The sequence below is a fragment of the Ambystoma mexicanum genome, chromosome 8, assembly GCF_040938575.1.
Source record: "Ambystoma mexicanum isolate Mex_15411 chromosome 8, UKY_AmexF1_1, whole genome shotgun sequence".
NCBI classification, from domain to species: Eukaryota; Metazoa; Chordata; class Amphibia; order Caudata; family Ambystomatidae; genus Ambystoma; species Ambystoma mexicanum.
Genome location: NC_090929.1, coordinates 438,780,851 through 438,799,586, shown reverse-complemented (window position 1 = coordinate 438,799,586; position 18,736 = coordinate 438,780,851). Strand labels below are relative to the sequence as shown.

Below are 18,736 nucleotides of genomic sequence, written 5' to 3'. Positions count from 1 at the left end.
CTCTGCACACCTCGCACACTCAGGGGAGCAAATAGACAGGTGCCGCACCTATCTGGCGGCCATAGGAGCATACCAGAACTCTGCGTAGGAAGTCTTCTCTTCCTCCAAGCCGGTGGTTAAGCGACATCTGGTGGGCCTCAATAGGCTCTACCCGCCCATCAAGAAACCACACCCCATGTGGGACCTCAATGTAGTGTTGGGCACCCTGGCGGTGCACAAACCGTTCGAACCCATGGCATCCGCGGACATAAGGCTGTTCACCATTAAAACAGCTCCCTTGGTGGGTCTTACATCCGCACGCAAAGTTGGCGAGATCCAGGCACTAGTGGCTTCAGAACCATTCACTACCTTTCACAGAGATAAGGTGGTCCTGAGAACGCATCCAGCATTCTTGCCTAAAGTAGTCTCTTCTTTCTATCTGAATGAGATGGTCTTACCTACGTTCTTTGCAGATCCTAAGGACGATGCGCAGAGGGTCCTTCGCTGTCTGGATGTCGGGCGCGCTCTGAAATTTTATCTGGACGGGACCAAGAGCTTCCGCAAGTCGGATGTTCTCTTTGTCACCTTCGGGGTGTCAAGGCCGGGTTATCAGGCTTCCAAGGCCTCTATAGCAAGGTGGATGGTTTCGGCCATGAAGGAGGCCTATGAAGGGCAGCACAAACCGGTTCCAGATAACATGCATGCCCACGCTGTCAAAGCCAAGGCCAAGGCAGTCACATTCCAGAGACACTTCCTGTGGCAGGTCATCATCAGCAGGGCGACCATGTGGGCCACGCCTTCGGCCTTCTGCAAGCACTACTGTCTGGATGCTGGCTCTAGGTCAGATGCAGCTTTCGGACAGTCAGTATTAAGGAGCGTGTTTTCTTAAGGAGGGTCCCCTCTCCACCCCATGGTGAGTAACTTATAATTTTTACTGCGTTGATCTGCCCTGTGTGATGAATCTGGACAATTCTCCCCCGCCCCCTCACACCCTGAGGTGAGCCACCCCCTTTGAGGCTTGGGAGGTGAGCTCGCTCATCAAAACCCTCCCCAAGGGTCTGGTCAAGTGGGACCTCATTGGGAGTGACTCTCCTCTTGGGGACAAGGACTCCCATCCCGATAAGGAACTTCCGGTCCAGTGTACCTTGTCTGCCTACATGGGAACTAAATTGAAAAGACTGTTGTTAACCCTGTTTGGATTCACCGAATATTGACACTTCTTCACTCTTTGGTTTCAGGGAATGCTGGATCTCGTATGAACTCCACAGCCAAAGAGAAACGACTCACCCCTTTTGCTTGTAATGACGTACATAAAACCTCAAGGAACTTTGACTGGAAGAGAGAAATCCTATGCAGAGGCAAGTTTCTGATGGGAAGACATCCTGGAGGGACGGCGCCATGCTAGACTGTGGAGCTAGCGGTGCGTGGAGAGTGAGCAAATCACTAGCCTGACGCAGGAAGGCTGTCGTCCTGACCAACCAAGAAGCCAATGTTGGGAAAGAGAGCTGGAAAAGCAACCATGGCACAGCTGGTGGCACAGCGCAGAAACTAGTCCAGCGGAGAGACCTAATCCCCGAGCTACGCGTGAGAAGTGTATTAGCTGCCGAGTTTAGCAGCAGAAGGGAAGTGAAGACTCCCAAAAAAGCTAACGCCATGGAGGGGGGCTAGCAGAGCGATCCAAGGCTGGGAACGCGATGAGAGTTATGGGAGCCAGATAAACCCAAATAAAGATAAAGCAAGCCTATCAGTGGGCTAGAGGGCTTCGGAGAGCCCTGAGAAACCAAAGGACATTAATTATCAAGGCTGGAGAAGCCGCAAGGATTACAGGAGCCAGGAAAAACAAATGAGCAGATGCCATACAGAGAGCCTGCTAAAACAAGCCTGATGAGGGCCATGGGACTTTGGGGAGTCCTGAAAACAGGAACCCTAGTGAACAGCACGGGGAAGAGCGAGAACCTGGAGGTTTCAATTGTTTGGAAACCAGACAAGGAAACTTCCAAGCCCCAAACGGGAAATGGTGTAGTTGTGGTACGAAAACCCTGTCTTTCCTGAGGAAAAGGAAACGTATGAAATACATATTAAGTCTTGAAAAAGTGGCATACAGAACCTGCAGAGAGTATGAGGACTGTGCTGCAAGAATCTTAGGAATGTTTCTTTAAAACCTTTGTTTGGAAAGAGATCCTGAACTTGACCAACATTTAATCCTTTTGTCTGGAGAATGATCCAAAACATTGGGCCAGGCAACCGCCAAGGGCAGAGGCTGTTGCTCCGACCCCCTCCTTTCTGTTAAGTTTTCCTAAGTCGTAGGGCCATCTAAAATGTCAATATCTAGTCTGACTCCTCCTTCTGGTTCGTCACACTTGGTAAAGGAAGCAGCTGCTGCCCCAAAGGGGTGTTTGGACGTCGTTGGTCTGAGGTTTAAGTCCCTGGGTGACTGGATTCTGTAAACCCTGTCTGTAAAACAGCTGTACTCACTGGTCGTTTCACCTCTCATGAACTATGTTTCCCGGGAAATCATGACTAAGAGTACTTGGGTTGGTGGGTTATTCACTGTCCTTTCCCTCACATGTTCCCATGATCCATGGCTGAAGGTCTCTGCATATCCACTTCTACTGTACTTTGCCATTTGTTTGCATTGGCCTGAATCCCACTTTTCTGCATCTCTTCCAGGGGCTGCTGAATCTTGAACTTGGCACTGGTGGTCTCATCTTGTGCCCACTGGGTTCGGTTTCAGTCTTTTCTGAACCTGTGGGGTTAAATTTACCTACCTTATTTCCATAACCACTACTGTGCCCACTGTTTTTGTCCCATTTATTCTAATGCTAACCTTTGAACCAATCAATCAACCGCTTTATTTCAACGAAAGAGTCATAAAAGCAGTACACAGTAAAATGTACATGATTGCAACATCATCATAATCACTTGGTTCATACATAACTTACAATTAAATACAAATTCATCATTTTGCAACAAAAAAAAGGCTTAAAAACAAGTTTCATCTTCCACAGGACATTGTTCTAATAACTTAGCCTTTCTCATGTGAATTTTTCCTGCCCAACTCTAGTAGCTGTTGGTAGCAAGCACGGCCAGCACGGCCAGTACGTCTGCAGTATCCAAACACTTTGCCATTGCTTCACTTAGTGTCCTGCAGGTGCGACTTAAAAACAAGAGCTTAAAAAAACGCTTCCTAAGACATAATCCAGGTACTCTTCGCAACCAACCCGTTTCTTAATAAGAAGGTATTGGGACAGTTACTCCGAGACCCTGAATTTCACCAGAATATCATGCTGGGCCTTAGCCCCCGCTGCACTCTTGATCACTTCCTTGGACACTGATGTTATTACAGAGGGGTTTAACCAGGACTCCCCCAAGCCCAACTGACACAAATAACTTTTCATGTGAACAACATGTTTCAGAGTGGTGCTCCCTTGCTGGGACATAACATCCATGACTGCTTCTTTATATGTGTGTAGGTGGTTATTTGACCGTAGACGGGCCCAATAAAGGACTGGGTGCAGTTTACAGATCTTCTCAATCCCTTCTTATACAGCTTCCAGTAATACTGTGGCATTGGGAGCAGTTGTGGGCAGCCCAAGGATATTTTTAAAGACTGTCCTCTCTGCCACTGCAATGGGCTGGATCTCCGCTTGTCCTCAGAGTTCGGCCCGTACCATGCTGCCTGGCCTGCTTGTGCTTTGTAAGCCTTCAGCGAGACCCGTACCGCCCCATTCCAATACTCATTAGTAAATCTCATAATGGCCCCACTATACCTGACCAGAGTTTACTTGGCCTTCTCGACCTGCATTTTCCAGCTGCATGACACCATGACTCTCAGGCCTAGGTAATCGTACGACTGGACTTGCTCAATCGCACCATCCTAGAGAGAGAAATTGAGGCTTCTGCTTCTTCCTGGGATTAGCATTGAAAATCATCCCTTTTTTGATCTCCCGTTGGCCTTTATGTATTTCAATGCCTGGTCTTGTGGGAACAACCAGTCTTGAACCCTACTCGAGAATCCTCCACTTGGAAACCTTTGGAGGTGTCTTGGGACCACCCTGTGGACTGGTTGGCTCCCACATTGGCTACTCTGTTCCATCGGACATCATACCAAGGTCAGACTTGGGACTCTGCAGACCCTTGACTAGTGAGTCAAGATACCGTCCCTTTCTGTTGCAGCGCTGCAGCTTCTTTGTTCCAGCCACAAAGGTTATTTTCTGCGGTGTCCCACCCGCATCATGGCCTCGGTGTGCCCAAAGATTGTCCGTATTGTGGTGGTGTAGTCTTAATTGTGCTTGCGCCGTCCAGCTTTCCAGTGCCAGGAACTGTCCCGCCACAGTGCAGAATTGCTGACTAGCCAGACCTGAAGACCTATGCTCAAAGTTACTGCTGCACCACATACCCTTAGATCTCCTCGTTTGGAACCAAGACACAAAGTAAGTGGGACCTGCAAATTCAGAAGCCTGCAAAGTGGTTTCCTAAAGAGTCTGATTACAGGGGGTGAATTTACATAACTGTTCATACGCCCCTCCTTCCAAAGGTTTTAATGGGCACAAAGTCCTAAACCTACCTCTCCCTTGCCTGGTTGTGATCAGTGGAGCTCTGTCCAAGGATTCCTCCCTGTGCTTCCCCTATGGGGGCAGGATCTGGAGACAAACTCTCAAGAACTTTGCTTGCTTTGTTCTTCACTACTTGAGACACTTACACCTACATGTTGACTTTGTTACGCTTGTTCAGTCTTCTTAAAAGCCTCGTAACTTCCTAAAATGGTTCAGCTATGGGACCCTTGGCGCACTAGGCCCTATCTCCTTTTTGCGGATAAGGACTTTCTAAGTATAGAGCCTTATTTCTATAAGGTAGTGCAAATTGTGTGTTTCTGGTCTTTTAATTGCTTACCTGTGTTCTAACTGGTTTTATTACTTACGTGTGTTTTCTTGACTTACTTTATTACATTTACAGTGTTCTACAAATTGATCTACCTGTGTAGCCAGAGCACCCCTAGGTAGATGTACATATGTTAATAGTGGATGTTTGGTAGTTCTGCTTACCTGTGGTTTTCATTGATAAGAGTTTGTTCACAGCCTAGGAAATATTACTGTATGTTTATACATTCGGCCTAACTTGAATCAGTAATAGTTCTTATTGTGTGCTTAACTGAACCCTTCACCACTCCACCCATTCCTACGTCTGAGACTTACTGCCCAGTCACAGCACTTTGTTAGTTTGGCTAAACATTCGCATATTTTCATGTTCACCTGTATAGGTTGGCCATTTCAGAATCTTCCAACAGGGTTTATTCTGAAAACCCATTTGATCAAGTGGTTTTGGTCTTCTCTGACCATCACTGTCTTTATACATGCACTTTACTATGTGTTATGTTTAACCTATGGTACTTATTTTAGCAGATAGCCGTTCTATGTGTATTTTGAGTGAAGTGTATATTTTTTCAGGATACCAGTGTGGGGGTGTTTTCATTGGTTAGCTGGGTGGAATATCTGTACTTCCATACCAGCCATCTGGAGTGAAACCTGACTACTTTGCTGGAGCTGTTAATTCGTCTTTTTTATTCGGAACACTGTCCCACATTTAGGATAGATGCTTTCACAGCCCTCACCAGAGAGTTATCTGGTAATTTTCCTTACTGCGTTTATATCATGCTGCAGTACTTCAACACTAATGAGTATATATTTTAAATACATTTACTGGATGGACAATGCATTGCATGCTCTGGGTTGATAAAAGGTACTTTATGACCACCTATTTCCCCTCCTAAGAATGAAGCCTGGCTGCTTGTCACTTACCATTATGGGAGTCTGAAGTACCTTGGTGGAAACCCTTTCCTAACACTACAGGTTGGTTTTTCTGAGCCCTCCCCAGAGGACACTTAAAATATCTTCATGCGTAAAGTGAAATGCAGTCCCAGAAAACAAAATATGTAAGAGTAGATCTGGGATTTCAGAAACCGACTTTGCAGTGTTCGTAGCTTGGGTCTCGGAAAAGCAAATCCCTAGTTTCAGGATATAAGACTACAAAACTGTGGAGAACTGAACTGAGTACATTCATTTTTGGATTAAAGAAAAAAGATGTTCAGGGTTCAGTTGTTGAAGAAAATGGAGCTTTTACTTTAATTCAAAAGAAGGTCAGTGGAAGTTATAAAAGACAATAATGAAGTGGCTTATAATTTGGCAGCAAGCATATACAATCTCTCCCAATGATAGATAATCCTAGGGCTTAAAGTGCTCGCTCATTGACTCAATAGCTCTACTGGTGACTAGTAAGAATCCTGGTCACAAATGTCTTTTTCCTGCAAAGGATTTGGAACATTTCAGTACTACTAGTAAGGAAAGCAGTAGTTTGGAAAATCTAATGCAGGATTTGGACATGAAGCCATTTCTATTCCTAACCAATAGATTGTAGGATTATGTACAGTTTATTATTGTTTACCTTACTGATTTTAGTCATGCAGACTGTTCGAGTAGTTTGCACTTAAATTGCACATGTTATTCCACTGCCCAAAATGATCCATGCTGCCACCATTACCAGTAGGCTGAAGTTGATGTTTTGGAAACACTGTCAAACTGAGGGCTTGCATGAAAACCCTATAACATGTTGTTAATACTGTCTTAACTTCTGACCCCTTCCTTTTCTGCAGGTTACTTCGTTACCTTTGTGGTTACCCAAATCTCTGAGTACTGGATCTGGCCGGGAGATGCAAAGGCTCTCCTATCTGGGGTCTTTTTTCAGCCTCTCAGTCTTTGCTGAGGATGACGTAAGTGTTATTTAATGGTCTTTCAGGAAAGAATGTAAATGGGCCTTCATTTTAAATCTGACTTCTGTTTTCTGTCATCGTAGACTCGAGTGGTTGAAAAATATTTCTCAGGTCCGGCCATTACCCTAGAAAACACACGCGTTGTAAGTCAATCTCTGCAGCACCACTTGGAGTCTGCACGGGTAAGTACAGAGAGAGAGAGAGAGAGTGAGAGTGAGAGAGAGAGAGAGTGAGAGTGAGAGTGAGAGAGAGAGAGAGTGAGAGAGAGAGTGAGAGTGAGAGAGAGTGAGAGTGAGAGAGAGAGTGAGAGAGAGAGAGAGAGTGAGAGAGAGAGAGAGAGAGAGTGAGAGAGAGAGAGTGAGGGAGAGAGAGAGAGAGAGAGAGAGAGAGAGAGTGAGAGAGAGAGAGAGAGAGAGACCATGCGACCGTGCGCGTTCTGGTGCTATACTTTCTCTGAATTATTTGCTTATTTCTGCATCAGTGTCTTTTTTGGCACATATTGTAATTATATTTCTGATGCTTGTGAATCTGCATAGAATCACATGCCGTTCATATAGTCAGACATCTAGTGGTAATCTCGGAGTATTGCATCTTGTTTTTGAAGTTCTGAAAGGGGCGTTGACCCGGCCGTGTTTGTAACACTATCCCTACTGTGACGTGTAGTTCACCCATGGGCCCTCACGTGTTGAAGTCCCGCAGATTGTTTTTTCCACCATATTGATCGGTCGCATAATGCAAAGCTTGTAGCGTGCTATGTATATATCACTAGTATTATTCAAACTCAGTCCAGCTTTCAACGTACTTTCGGCGTTCCTTCAACTGTTTACTTCAACCATCTGAAGACTTCTTCTGGACTTTCAACGACTGGCTGCAGCCTTCACCATCACGCTTTGGCCTTTGACAGTAGGGAGAGTGGTGGGGGTCTTCTTCTCGACATTCTTCTTCATTACAGAATGCCTTTTCTTGTCCTTCTCTATTCTTTCCCTTGTCTAGATGCTCCTTTCTTTACATTCAATAATGGAGAGAACTCCTTTTAAATGTTGCCCTTTTTGTAACAGGAGGTTCCATTGGAAGGACACCCATAAAGAGTGTAACAACGGTTTGCCTCGTGAACACGACGAACAGCGTTGTAAGGCCTATTGACTCTTTATGCCCAAAATGCTTAAAGAATGTCACACTAAGCGGTGAGTGGCCTACGCAATGTAGGTGAATTCCCTTTCCCCCCACCGGCGCTGTTAAATCAGACGAGGAACAATCCAGTAGCCACAGCTCCAGTTTGAATGCCAAAAACATTACAGCAGAGTCTTCGGAGTCCTGTTTACCCATCCCCATCCCCACTAGGCATGCCGAATGCACTGCTACAGGAGTCCCACACACTGGCAGCTGGCACACACACACACCAAGGCTAAACACACAACTCACGGACGTTCCTCAGCTGTACCATTGAAGAAGCCGGCGGCAGCTACAATTATATCGAAAACTGGAGAACCTTCCGGTTCTCAACAAGCTGCATTTCCGCCTCTGTGTGCAGTGCATCGTTCGAAGTCTTTGACTTCTTATGGCCCTCCCCCTAAATCTTCAGCCGCCATTTCAGACATGTCGAAACGCATGTCGAAAATTAAAACTCACCCTAGATTAAGGGAGAAATTGTCTAAAACACTTAAGCAACCTGACTCCCATAGTACTGGAGCATCCAGGCTCCCCTCCAGTTTTACCTCCAGGGTATGTCCAAGCCTCTTCCACTTTATCTCCATCCTTGCAGGGTCACTAAAGTCATGTTGAAGAGGTGGTCGTTTTTCCACTCCCTGAAATTCCAAATACAGGAACTTGGTTGAGGGAAAGATTTGAAGATACCATGGAGAAGGTAGACAGATCTCTTCCCTTAGATGAGGATGCTAGGCCACTTCAGCCCCCTGTTTTTCAAACTACCTCTCCTGTACCTAAACATGCTGATACTTCAGGGGATATTTTTGAAGATGATCAATATGATCAAGAGAAGGATTTATATTATGTCCCAGACTAGGGGGACTAAGGCAACGTTCCTACTGGCCAGGACTCAGACATGTGGCTTGATGACATGGATGACCAGGGCCCTTGGTCTACTAACGCCCCACTCATGAGGCAGAGTCAGACAACATGTTTGCATACGCTAGTGCAGCCTCGAGATGTTTCAAACAGCAGAACATTTTAAAATACATAATCAGGATGCAGTGCCTGACCCTGACTTTGGGGAGGAGATCCTTAAAAAGAAAAAGCAGGTAAGTCAATCCATTCCTCTGCTTGACTCTATAAAGAAGCGGATTGCCCCTTCTCTGCTCACGCTCTCCCTGACACAAGCAGTGAACCTGCATGTTGAATATTCTTTCAGGACACTTTGTTCCTGATTCTCTGGTTGTTACAACAACCAAAAAGTGTGTGAGAGCTCCTTTGTCTTCAGCTGACGCTCCCACGACAACAGATGTGAGAAATTGTATGCCTTAGGCAAAAGGATCACAACTTCAGCAACCTATACTACCCGTATTGCAAGCAACACTACTTTGCTTGCCAGCTTTAATTACGTTCAATGGGGTCTTGTACAAGAAGACCTGGAAAGTGTTCCTGAGCCAGCCAAACCGAAGCTGCTCACTATTGTTAAGGAGGGCCGGCACGTTACCCAAAATATTTTTCAAAAAATACTTTAGACTCCTCATAGACAGCTAGCTGTTTCTTAGCTGAAGGAACTCTTCTAAAACACCACGCATGGAACTCGGGTTTCAAACACGTGATGGTTATTAACAAACCAATAGAGGAGTCTGCTTTGTTTGGGAAAGTAGTCAACGATGCCCTCGTGACGTCAAAAAACGATCATGACACTCTAAAGTAATTAAATCAAATAACCAGCAAGGCGCACCTGCAGCGCAGGGTGTTTAAGGTTGTATGTGATTTTAACGAAAACGTTTTTAACAAGGTAGGTTTTACCAAAATACTGAAAAAAAAAATAATATATATATATATATATATATATATAACTTATTTTTGTTATTTTTTGGGTAAAACTTTGTTAAAACATTTTTCATTAAAATCACAGGATACTGGTTTTAACACCAGCCAGTCCTTTCTAGGGCAGTCCTTTCCAGACCCACAAAGGCTTCCTACACCACACGAGGTTCACCCTGGGCCTCCACTCAAGGGTAGTTATGTACCTATCAAACCTCTCAACAGCAAGGTTTTTCGACGTGGCAAAGGAAGGGTTAGGAATGCAGCCATCAGAGGCTCCCCTGCCAACAAATGACTCTTCGGTCTGGATCCCCTCCCATGCATCTCCAATATGAGATCAGGTAACATGCTTCACCCATGGGAGGGGATTACTACAGACAAGTGTGTGCTCAAGACAGTGGGCGAGGGATACTGTATTGAGTTCCTCTGGACACCTCGGTACCACCTGCCAAAAACAAGAAGAATGTCCCCATACAATCTCCTTCGTCGTCAAGCAGAAGTGGAGGCGCTGCTCTAGAAGAGAGCAATATAACTCGTCCCTGCTCACCAGGTAAACAAGGTTATCTATTCAATATACTTTTTTGTACCCAAAAAGTATCTGACCATGAACCCTGTATTAGATCTGCGTCCTGCAAACAACTATGTCAAGCCTCAAAGGTTCAGGATGACAACTCTGCAAGAAGTAATTCCACTGCTGAAACACAGGGCTTGCATGTCAACCTTGTATATAAAATATGCATACTTTCATATTTCAATGTTGCCAGGGCACAGAAAATACCTAAGGGTCAAAATAAGGGACACTCACTATCAATTTATAGTGCTCCCCTTTGGCATTGCCTCATTCCCAAGGGTTTTTACCAAAGTTCTGGCAGTGGCAGCAGCTCACTTGCGTAGACACTCCGTTCCAGTGTACCCTTATCTTGATGAATGACTCATAACAGGTGAGAAACATCAGGTTTCTAGAGAACACCCAAAAGACTGTAGACCTACTGGTCTGTGCATGCATCCTATGCAAGAGTAGCTCTCTAGCCACTAGTGCCAAGCAAGCGGTCAGTGGGACGATCTACTGATATCTCAAAAGCCTTCGTTTTATCACTGCAGTGGTGGACAAGGGAAAACCTTTTGAAAGGGAAATCGTTCACCATCCCCGCAGTAGATGCCACTCTCAACACAGGCTCCTCCCTATCCGAGTAGGGAGCTAACCTTCTCCACCACACAGTGCACGACACGTGGCCACAATCAGTGATAAGCAAACATATGAACCTGTTGGAGCTTATAGCAGTGTTGAAAGCCCTAAAGATATCCCAACAACTGCAGGGGAAAACCGTTCTAGTCCTAACAGACAGCACTATGGCCATGTTTTATATAAACAAGCACGGAGGAACACTCCAGGGTTGTCCAAACTGGCATAAAGCATTTGTGCTCTCAAATACATGTTCCTCCTATCACAACACGTTCCAGGGGAACACAACGTTTTTGCAGACGTGCTAAGCAGAAACCTTTCAGCTACCCGTAGAACACGAGTAGCGTTTACACGAACACATTTTGCACGTCTTTGCTGTTAAGGATTTCAATCAGGCGACACACACCTTGGTCTCAGCCTAGGATGTAGTGCTCAATAGATATGCCTTTTGCTTTATTTTATGCAAATTCAATTTGAGATGGTACACAACTCGTATCACACCTCCTTTTTCAATTACCCCGGGTCACAATGGACCACGAACCAGGCCGGTTGGTGAAAATACAATATTTATTTATTTTTAAAATTCAAAGGAAATCATACAATTTTAATATGGGGCAGCAATCTCCAATGAGTGATAATTAAAGTAAAAATGGAAGCAATGCACTTAATTAACCTTCTCCCAGAACATATACACTTCACCATTGAAAAGGAGCACTTTTTTTGATTTTAGGAAAGATGGCACCCAAGTTAAGGTTTCCCTCTGCAATGTTCCCTCAACCCACAAATAATCGAATTCTGAGTGGATAGAAAGAAGCAGCAGGTAGTCAGGAATAAGAGGGAGATAACAGAATCACAATCCAACCTTCCCTCACAGAAGAAGACAAAAAGCAGACTTTAAACCCTTAGCAAAGGCCTAAAATAAAACTCGAATTGTACAAATAATGAATGTGTGGTTAAATTATAATATACATGTTTTATCACAATAGCAGGTATGTTATATTACTGGCAATCACAAGGCAATGGATCAGCAAAAGACATACAATTCGAAAATGAGTGGAAAGTTTAGAGCATGCTGAAGCCAAATAACACGTTGGAAAACTTGCAATTTTCTCAATTCCCGCTTTAAATTACCCAAACGGTTTTTAATAAAAACGGGTGAAATACTCTGAATTTGGAGAACGGTTTTTGGGCTGGGGAATAGATATATATCACAGGGACAATATAGAGGTGAATAGGTCTCTAGCTGGTGAATTGAGAGAGATTTGGAAGGTAGAGTGAGGTTCGTTTTTAGGAAAATAGAGCAGTTAAAAGTGAGAAAATCGGTTTTGAAAGAAAAGAAAATGTTACTTACACTAAATTATCTAGGCTATATTGTTAAGGAGGAACACAGCAAGCTCCAAGGTTGATTTGCGAGGTCAACCTTGTCACCCCAGTGCTCAACCCCAACAATACAATATATGGAAATTAGTTTGATTACTCCAAATATAACTAAGGGCTTATAATTTACACCAGACAAAAGTGAAAAGAGATGGCGCTAGCACTTAAAGATTAAGGACAGGATACGAGGATAATTCTAACAGTTTCAACAAGTTACGAGGGTATACATATGACTACTTAGATAATGCGATAAGGACAAAGGCAAGGCAAGACAAGATTGGCTATGTGTTTCTATGGAGTGGGGATTATACTCACAGTCCACTTTTTAGTTTTGGGATTTTTGGACAGTCAACAGGTTCTAGTCGCCACACGGCGGCGCGCCTGGCAAGTCAGCTGGGCAAGGTCTGGTCACCGGGTAGCGAACAGTTGGCACAGGTACCGCTGGATGCAGTCAGTGGGCAGCAAGCCGCTCTGATTTCAGGATTTAAATGGTACCACAGCTTTCCCCTTTTTAATGGGAGATTAGTGGGTTGATTCTGGATCACTGGCCTTGCTGTGATAGGAATCAGCTATGCTTGGGTTTTGCAGCGGGCTCTGGAGTAGGGTCAACAACGTTTTGGCCTTGTAGTGGGATTCAGCAAGATGAATGGAGCAGATCAGCAACTCAGCGCAGGAATTTCAGGAAGTGTGTGTGTCTAGAGTCCTGTCACGGACCCTTATTTATAATGCATAGTGACATCATAGAAGTATATGGCTGGGCAGGCTTAGCTAAACACACCTCTAATCCACTGGATTGGTCAGGGGTGCTATTCCCCGCCTCGCTCTAAGCTGGTTGGATTTCAAGGGCAATATGTCAGATTTATGATGTGAGTTTTACAATGTTCAAAAACCTCCCAGTTACTTTAGCTAAAATCCGATTTTGCCACAAATGGTACATTTAAATAGTTGAAGTCTCTTAGCAAATTATATTAACAGGTTACATATTTTATGCAGACCATTGCAGTCCAACTCTGCAATCTGCGAGACATTGTTTTGTACGTTTAATAATCGTTCGTCATTTTCAGTCTGAAATGTTCAGCCTAAAATTCTGGGACTTTACACATGCGTACATACTATCATGGGGCCTATTTCGGTTAATTTTTAACATTCCATCATGTGTCCTTTCCCCATGATTCACATTCTTCTGGCGTTCGTGTCCTATACATGCAATTGACAGCCAAGACCTCTTATTTGAAAGCCACAAAAATCACATTTAAACTACTACATTTTTACAAGGTCCTGTTGCAAAGATAACCGTCTTCAAAGTTTCTTAATAAAATAGTCTTTTGGAAACAAATTGGCATCCTTTGTCCTACAATGGCCCATTTTTTTTCTTTTCAGCTACCACCAACTGTCACTTCCCCCAGAGGGAGGATAGGGTTTTCCCAGATTGATTGAAGGTTTATTGCCCTTTCTCTACTTCGCACATCCGTGTCCTGGAAATTCCATTGTAGAGGGCCCAGCCCAGACCATATTCTGTCCAACTTAGTAATCATCACTGGGGTGTTAGTATCTACTGAGAGGGCCCCTTTTGTTTCTGTCATCCTCTCAGCAGGAACCTGTCTTGGGCTGATTCCTCCTCCTATGCAGCCACTGAAGTTTGATTTCATTCTATTGATTTTGCTCTGAATTGGGAGAAAACCTGCTGAATAGAACCATTTAATTTATTGTATTTTCACAGTACAATCACCTTTCACATTGCTAGGCAAGAAGACGTTTTTGTTTCACATAGTACTCTCAAACAAGCATTCTTCTCCTTTAGTTTGCAAAGCCCATTTTTACACATGTGGTGCAAGCTGCTAGCACTTTGCTTTCAAATTCGGGTTTTGACTTTCCATCTGGATTCCCACACTGTTTTGCAGCTATAGGTATATTCTTTTAGGCAGTAGTTTATTTGAACCACCTATGCACTGAAATTGACATAACGCAGAGCTGGGGTTTCTTTGAATTACTGATCTTTGACACTTTGTAACTTAAAAGTGAAGCTTGTTCCTGTGCGGCAGATATCAAGTTTCTTTGTTGATTTTTCTCAGATTTGGTTTGACAGAGCCTGTCATTCAGGGGTCATTCTTGGTTTTGCTGAAGTACAATGGAGATATGAATGGGCATGGCAGGGCCTTATTACTAACCGTAGCTTGAGGAAGAACAGATAAAAATAGCATCAGAGCAGCATCATCTTTAGGTAAAATACCCTCTTTTCAATGGGGACTTTGGGCTGGCAGCAAAACAGCACTGCTTTTTAACTCCATTTCTTTATATATGTAAGAACACACGGGCAGGCTCCCTCAGTGTGCCCCTGTGTTCCATCCTGCTCAATATGTGCTTGGCAAGATGGTGCAGCCATCTTTTTGCTGCTGCAAAACAGTTTTGGTGCAATGATGCTTACTGGAGCCAGCGCAGCCATTTTGCTGTTTCTGCTGAAGTGCAGCTTGGTTATGGAGAAATTCTGTTCAGTGGGGCAATGTAGCCCACATTGCAGAATAGGGGCATCCAGACATCAAACTCTTTGCAACAATGGAGAACGCTCAATGCCCAAACTACGCCTCCAGGTTTACCCAAACAATATCCAAGGGGAACGGTCTCTGGATCAAATGGTCAGGGAGATTTGCTTACACAACCCCCCTCGCCCCCCAAACTCCTGTCCTCAACAGGCTAATTCGCAATATGCACCAGGAACATGTGACCTCTGATCCTAATAGTACCAATGTGGGCTTGTCAGCCGTGGTTCTCGCATCTCATAAAAATGTCCCTCCCCCCAACCCCCTCCACCCCAACCCCCCTTACAACATGCTATCCCAGGATCAAGGACTAACATTGCACCCACGCCCTCAGACTCTTAACAGCTTGGCTCCTGAAGTCAGAGTTCAGGCATCTTCAACTGCCTCAAAGATGTATGGACATTCTTAAAGAGGCTTGTGAACCAAATACTAGACACTGTTCTAAATCGAAAATCTTTGTCATTTGGTGTGGTACTCGGAAGATCAACCCAGTTGACTGTTCACCCACACACATAGTCCTTTACCTAACTCACATCTTAGAAATGGGACTCGTTTTGATCTCTGTTAAGGTCCACCTTACTGCCCTCTCTGCTTATACTACCTCTCAGAGCAAGGTTTTCTGGTAGAAAGTCCCTGTAATCAAAGCTTTTATGGAAGGGGTGAAAAGACTTCACACACCTATTTCTAATCCAACTCCTGGATGGGACTTGAATGTCGTCCTTACTAAACCTATGGGCCCTCCTTTTGAACTAATGTACAAAGCCAGTCTCGGGGTTCTCACCTATAAGACTGCTTTTCTAGTGGCCATTCTTCCATTAGGAGAGTAAGCGAACTGTAGGAGCTCTCAGTTCAAGACCCTTTCATAAGGACAGAGTGGTTTTGCTCACACATCCACACTTTGCACCTAAATGCATCTCTAAATTTCATGTAAACCAATCCGTAGAACTTCCATCTTTCTTTCAAAACTCAACTAGTTCAGCTGACAGAAGTCTCCATACACTGAATGTTCGTAGAGCAGTGGTGTACTTTCTCAATAAAACAAAACCACTTTGGAAGGCTGCTCAATTCTTTGTCTCCATTGCCACTCGTAGAGAAGGGGATTGTGTCTCTAAATCGACAATCTCAAAATGGATTGTTAAATGTATTCAGATGTGTTACTCTCTTTGTAAGAGAGTTCTACCTTTTACACCTAGAGCTCATTCTACTCGAGGCACAGGAGCTACTTTAGCCTTCATTGCAAATATTCCTCTAGATACTATTTGCAAGGGGGCTACCTGGAGTTCTATTCACACACGTATACAACATTAGATACACTTTCTAAGACTGATTATCAGGTGGGTCAGGCAGTGTTGAGACATCTTTTTGCCACTGTTCCTGCCAATATCCCATCACCACCATCTGGTACTGCTCGCTAATCTATATACAGCATGCGATTCTAAGCAGATTCACAAGCATCAGAAGACATACATTACACATCGTTATCATATTTCTGGTGCTTATATCTGCTTAGATTCACATGTGCTCACCCTTTCTCCCCGCTTGGAGTTGAAGGAACATAGACTTCTCCAGCATTGGATCTTTCATGGATTCACATGCTGTGAATATTCTGCGTCATTGGGCTGGGTAACCTCTGTAACTTTAGTAAAGTAGTTTTCCTATGGAAAAAATGTTGACACCTTGAGTGTCCTATTAATGTTGTTATGGGTGCTTTAGGGACGTCGAGATTATAGCCCTGCCCCTGCGGCTACCCCTCAGATTTCAACCGTTTTCCAAACTGTTGGGATTACCTTGAGTTCTATCCAGAGAATTTGTCTTTTGTGTGTGTAAACTTCGGTTTCTTCATGTTAGCTTTCGCTCTTTTCTAGTCTTTTGTCCAAGAAGGGTGGTTTTCTAGGTCCCGTTATGTCATCTTTGGGTCCGAGGAAGTCTTTATTCAGGCCGCGTGAGACCTGCGGCCTCAAGAATGTGTACGAGGGGGACGGGCATTCGGAGTGCCTGTACTGCTTGTACCCCAATCACTCCACGTAAACTGCGACATCTGTCAAAGGTTCTCCCAAAAAACCCTCAAAGACAGAAACCAGCGTTTGATTTGCTGGCTGAACAAGGGTGCCTATCCGGCTTCGGAGGTCGGCTCTTCCCGCGGAGGCAAGTCCTCCACTCCCTCGGCCAAGAGGTTGCCATTGTGCCAGAGGGCTAGGTCGGAGGAACCGGTGCTTAAGAAGCAGTGCAAAGGTGAGCCCAGGCCTTTGTCTGCTTTGGAAAAAACCAAGAGGTTTTCTGCTGCAATGCCTTTGTCTAATGTTGAGGGGTCGTAAATACCCCCTTCTCAAGATGCATCTGCAGCACGCTCTGAAAAATTGAAGGAGAGGGGCTCTCACCAGCAAAGATCCGCGGATCCATCCTGCAAGGCTTCGTCGTCGGAGAAGGAGAAATCGAGGCCTCATTCTTCCTCCTCGTCAATGAAGAGGTCTTTGGCCAAGGACAAGCAGCACTCCTCACCAGCTTCGCATATGTCCTCTTCGGGCCATGTGTCGATGAGGCACAGGTCCAAGTCGTCATCCAAGCAGCTGCCTTCTCCATCTACGGTGGTATCAGTGTTGCAGATAGCATCTTTGACTCATTCATTGTCACTGCTACGCTGGCGACGACTGGTTCATCAGCGAATCTACCGTCGATGACGGCCCCTCCAACTGCTGTCCCGTCGACGACTGCTCCGTCGATGACCACTTTGTCGACAACAACCAATAAGTCCCCGGCGATGCAGATTTCCTCTGCAAGACCAGCTCGGCCCGAGGTGGTGACGGGAGTCCCACCTTCTAGGGATGTATCGAAACATTCTGAGGTGTCTACAGAGCAGAATCTTCTATAAGGGTTTCCAATTACTCCAACATATTACCGCTGACTTTGGGGCACCGGTCTACGATGAGCATGCAGCTTTGGAATTGGATCCCGAAGAAGGGGGGGTTCAGATCAACCTTTCCTGGATCCATCTGTTTTGGGCCCCCAGCCTTCCCCTCCGTCCACCTCAGCGGGTCTGGGGTCTGTGCCACCTCAGTATCCTCTCCTCAACCCACACTCATTGCTCCTGATGCAAGTGCTCACTACTTTACAAGCTCTCCTAGGGCAATTGGACGCCAGGCTCCCGGTACCTCAGTCTCCGTCAGTCCCGGTACTGCTAACCCCACCTACCATGCCTCTGATGCCTTCCGCAGCCAAGGGCCTTGCCGCAGGAGGTCATCCCCCGGCTAGACCTCCTCCACCTTCTCCCTAGGGTTTTCAGTCCTCCCTGAAGGGATACTTGATGATTCAGAGCAAGACATTGCCCCGCAGGTCACTCTCTCTACGGTCTCTTCTTCTCCCAGAAGGGCAGACACCTGGGATTCAGACCCGGACCAGGATGCTCAGAGTAGTCCGGCCCAACCATCTCCACCTGATGACATTGGGGCCTTCCATGCCATGATGGCTAAAACCTGTCACACATTTGGTTTCATCCCCGAGGAGGAAAAGGACTGTTTCTTGTTTGACCACATGGGGAAGAGCAGAAAGGCGGTTTTCTCAATCCCTATATTGGATCATGTATGGGAGGAGGGGCTGCGTACGATGAGGCACCCGTTTACAGAGCCAGCGATCAAGGGCTGTCTGGAAAAGAAGTTCAAGGCTCCTGAATCCACTCCGAGGTGCTTGACGTCGCAGCCTACCCCGGAATCGGTTGTTTCTGCAGCGGCTAGTAGAAAAGCTCATACCCAGCACAAGTGCGCCACTCCTGCCGATAATGAGAACCGTGAGCTGGACACTTTCGGAAAGAAAGTCCTCACTGTCTGAGCCACTACAGTAAAGGCTGCCAACTCGTTGGACATCATGGCAAGGTTTGAATGCGAGATGTGGCACCGCCTGGCACCACTCTTAGACCACCTGCCG

General features: G+C 45.3%; 1 protein-coding gene across 2 annotated transcripts in view; it reads left to right on the top strand.

The window, feature by feature from the left end:
- Positions 1–18,736, top strand: part of UBE4B (ubiquitination factor E4B) — a 2,401,822-nt gene that overhangs the window by 830,555 nt on the left and 1,552,531 nt on the right. For both annotated transcript variants that reach the window (XM_069609995.1, XM_069609996.1), the window contains 2 exons: positions 6,629–6,745; positions 6,829–6,927. In XM_069609995.1, the coding sequence (XP_069466096.1) occupies positions 6,629–6,745; positions 6,829–6,927 (216 nt within the window). The remainder of the gene's footprint in view (positions 1–6,628; positions 6,746–6,828; positions 6,928–18,736) is intronic.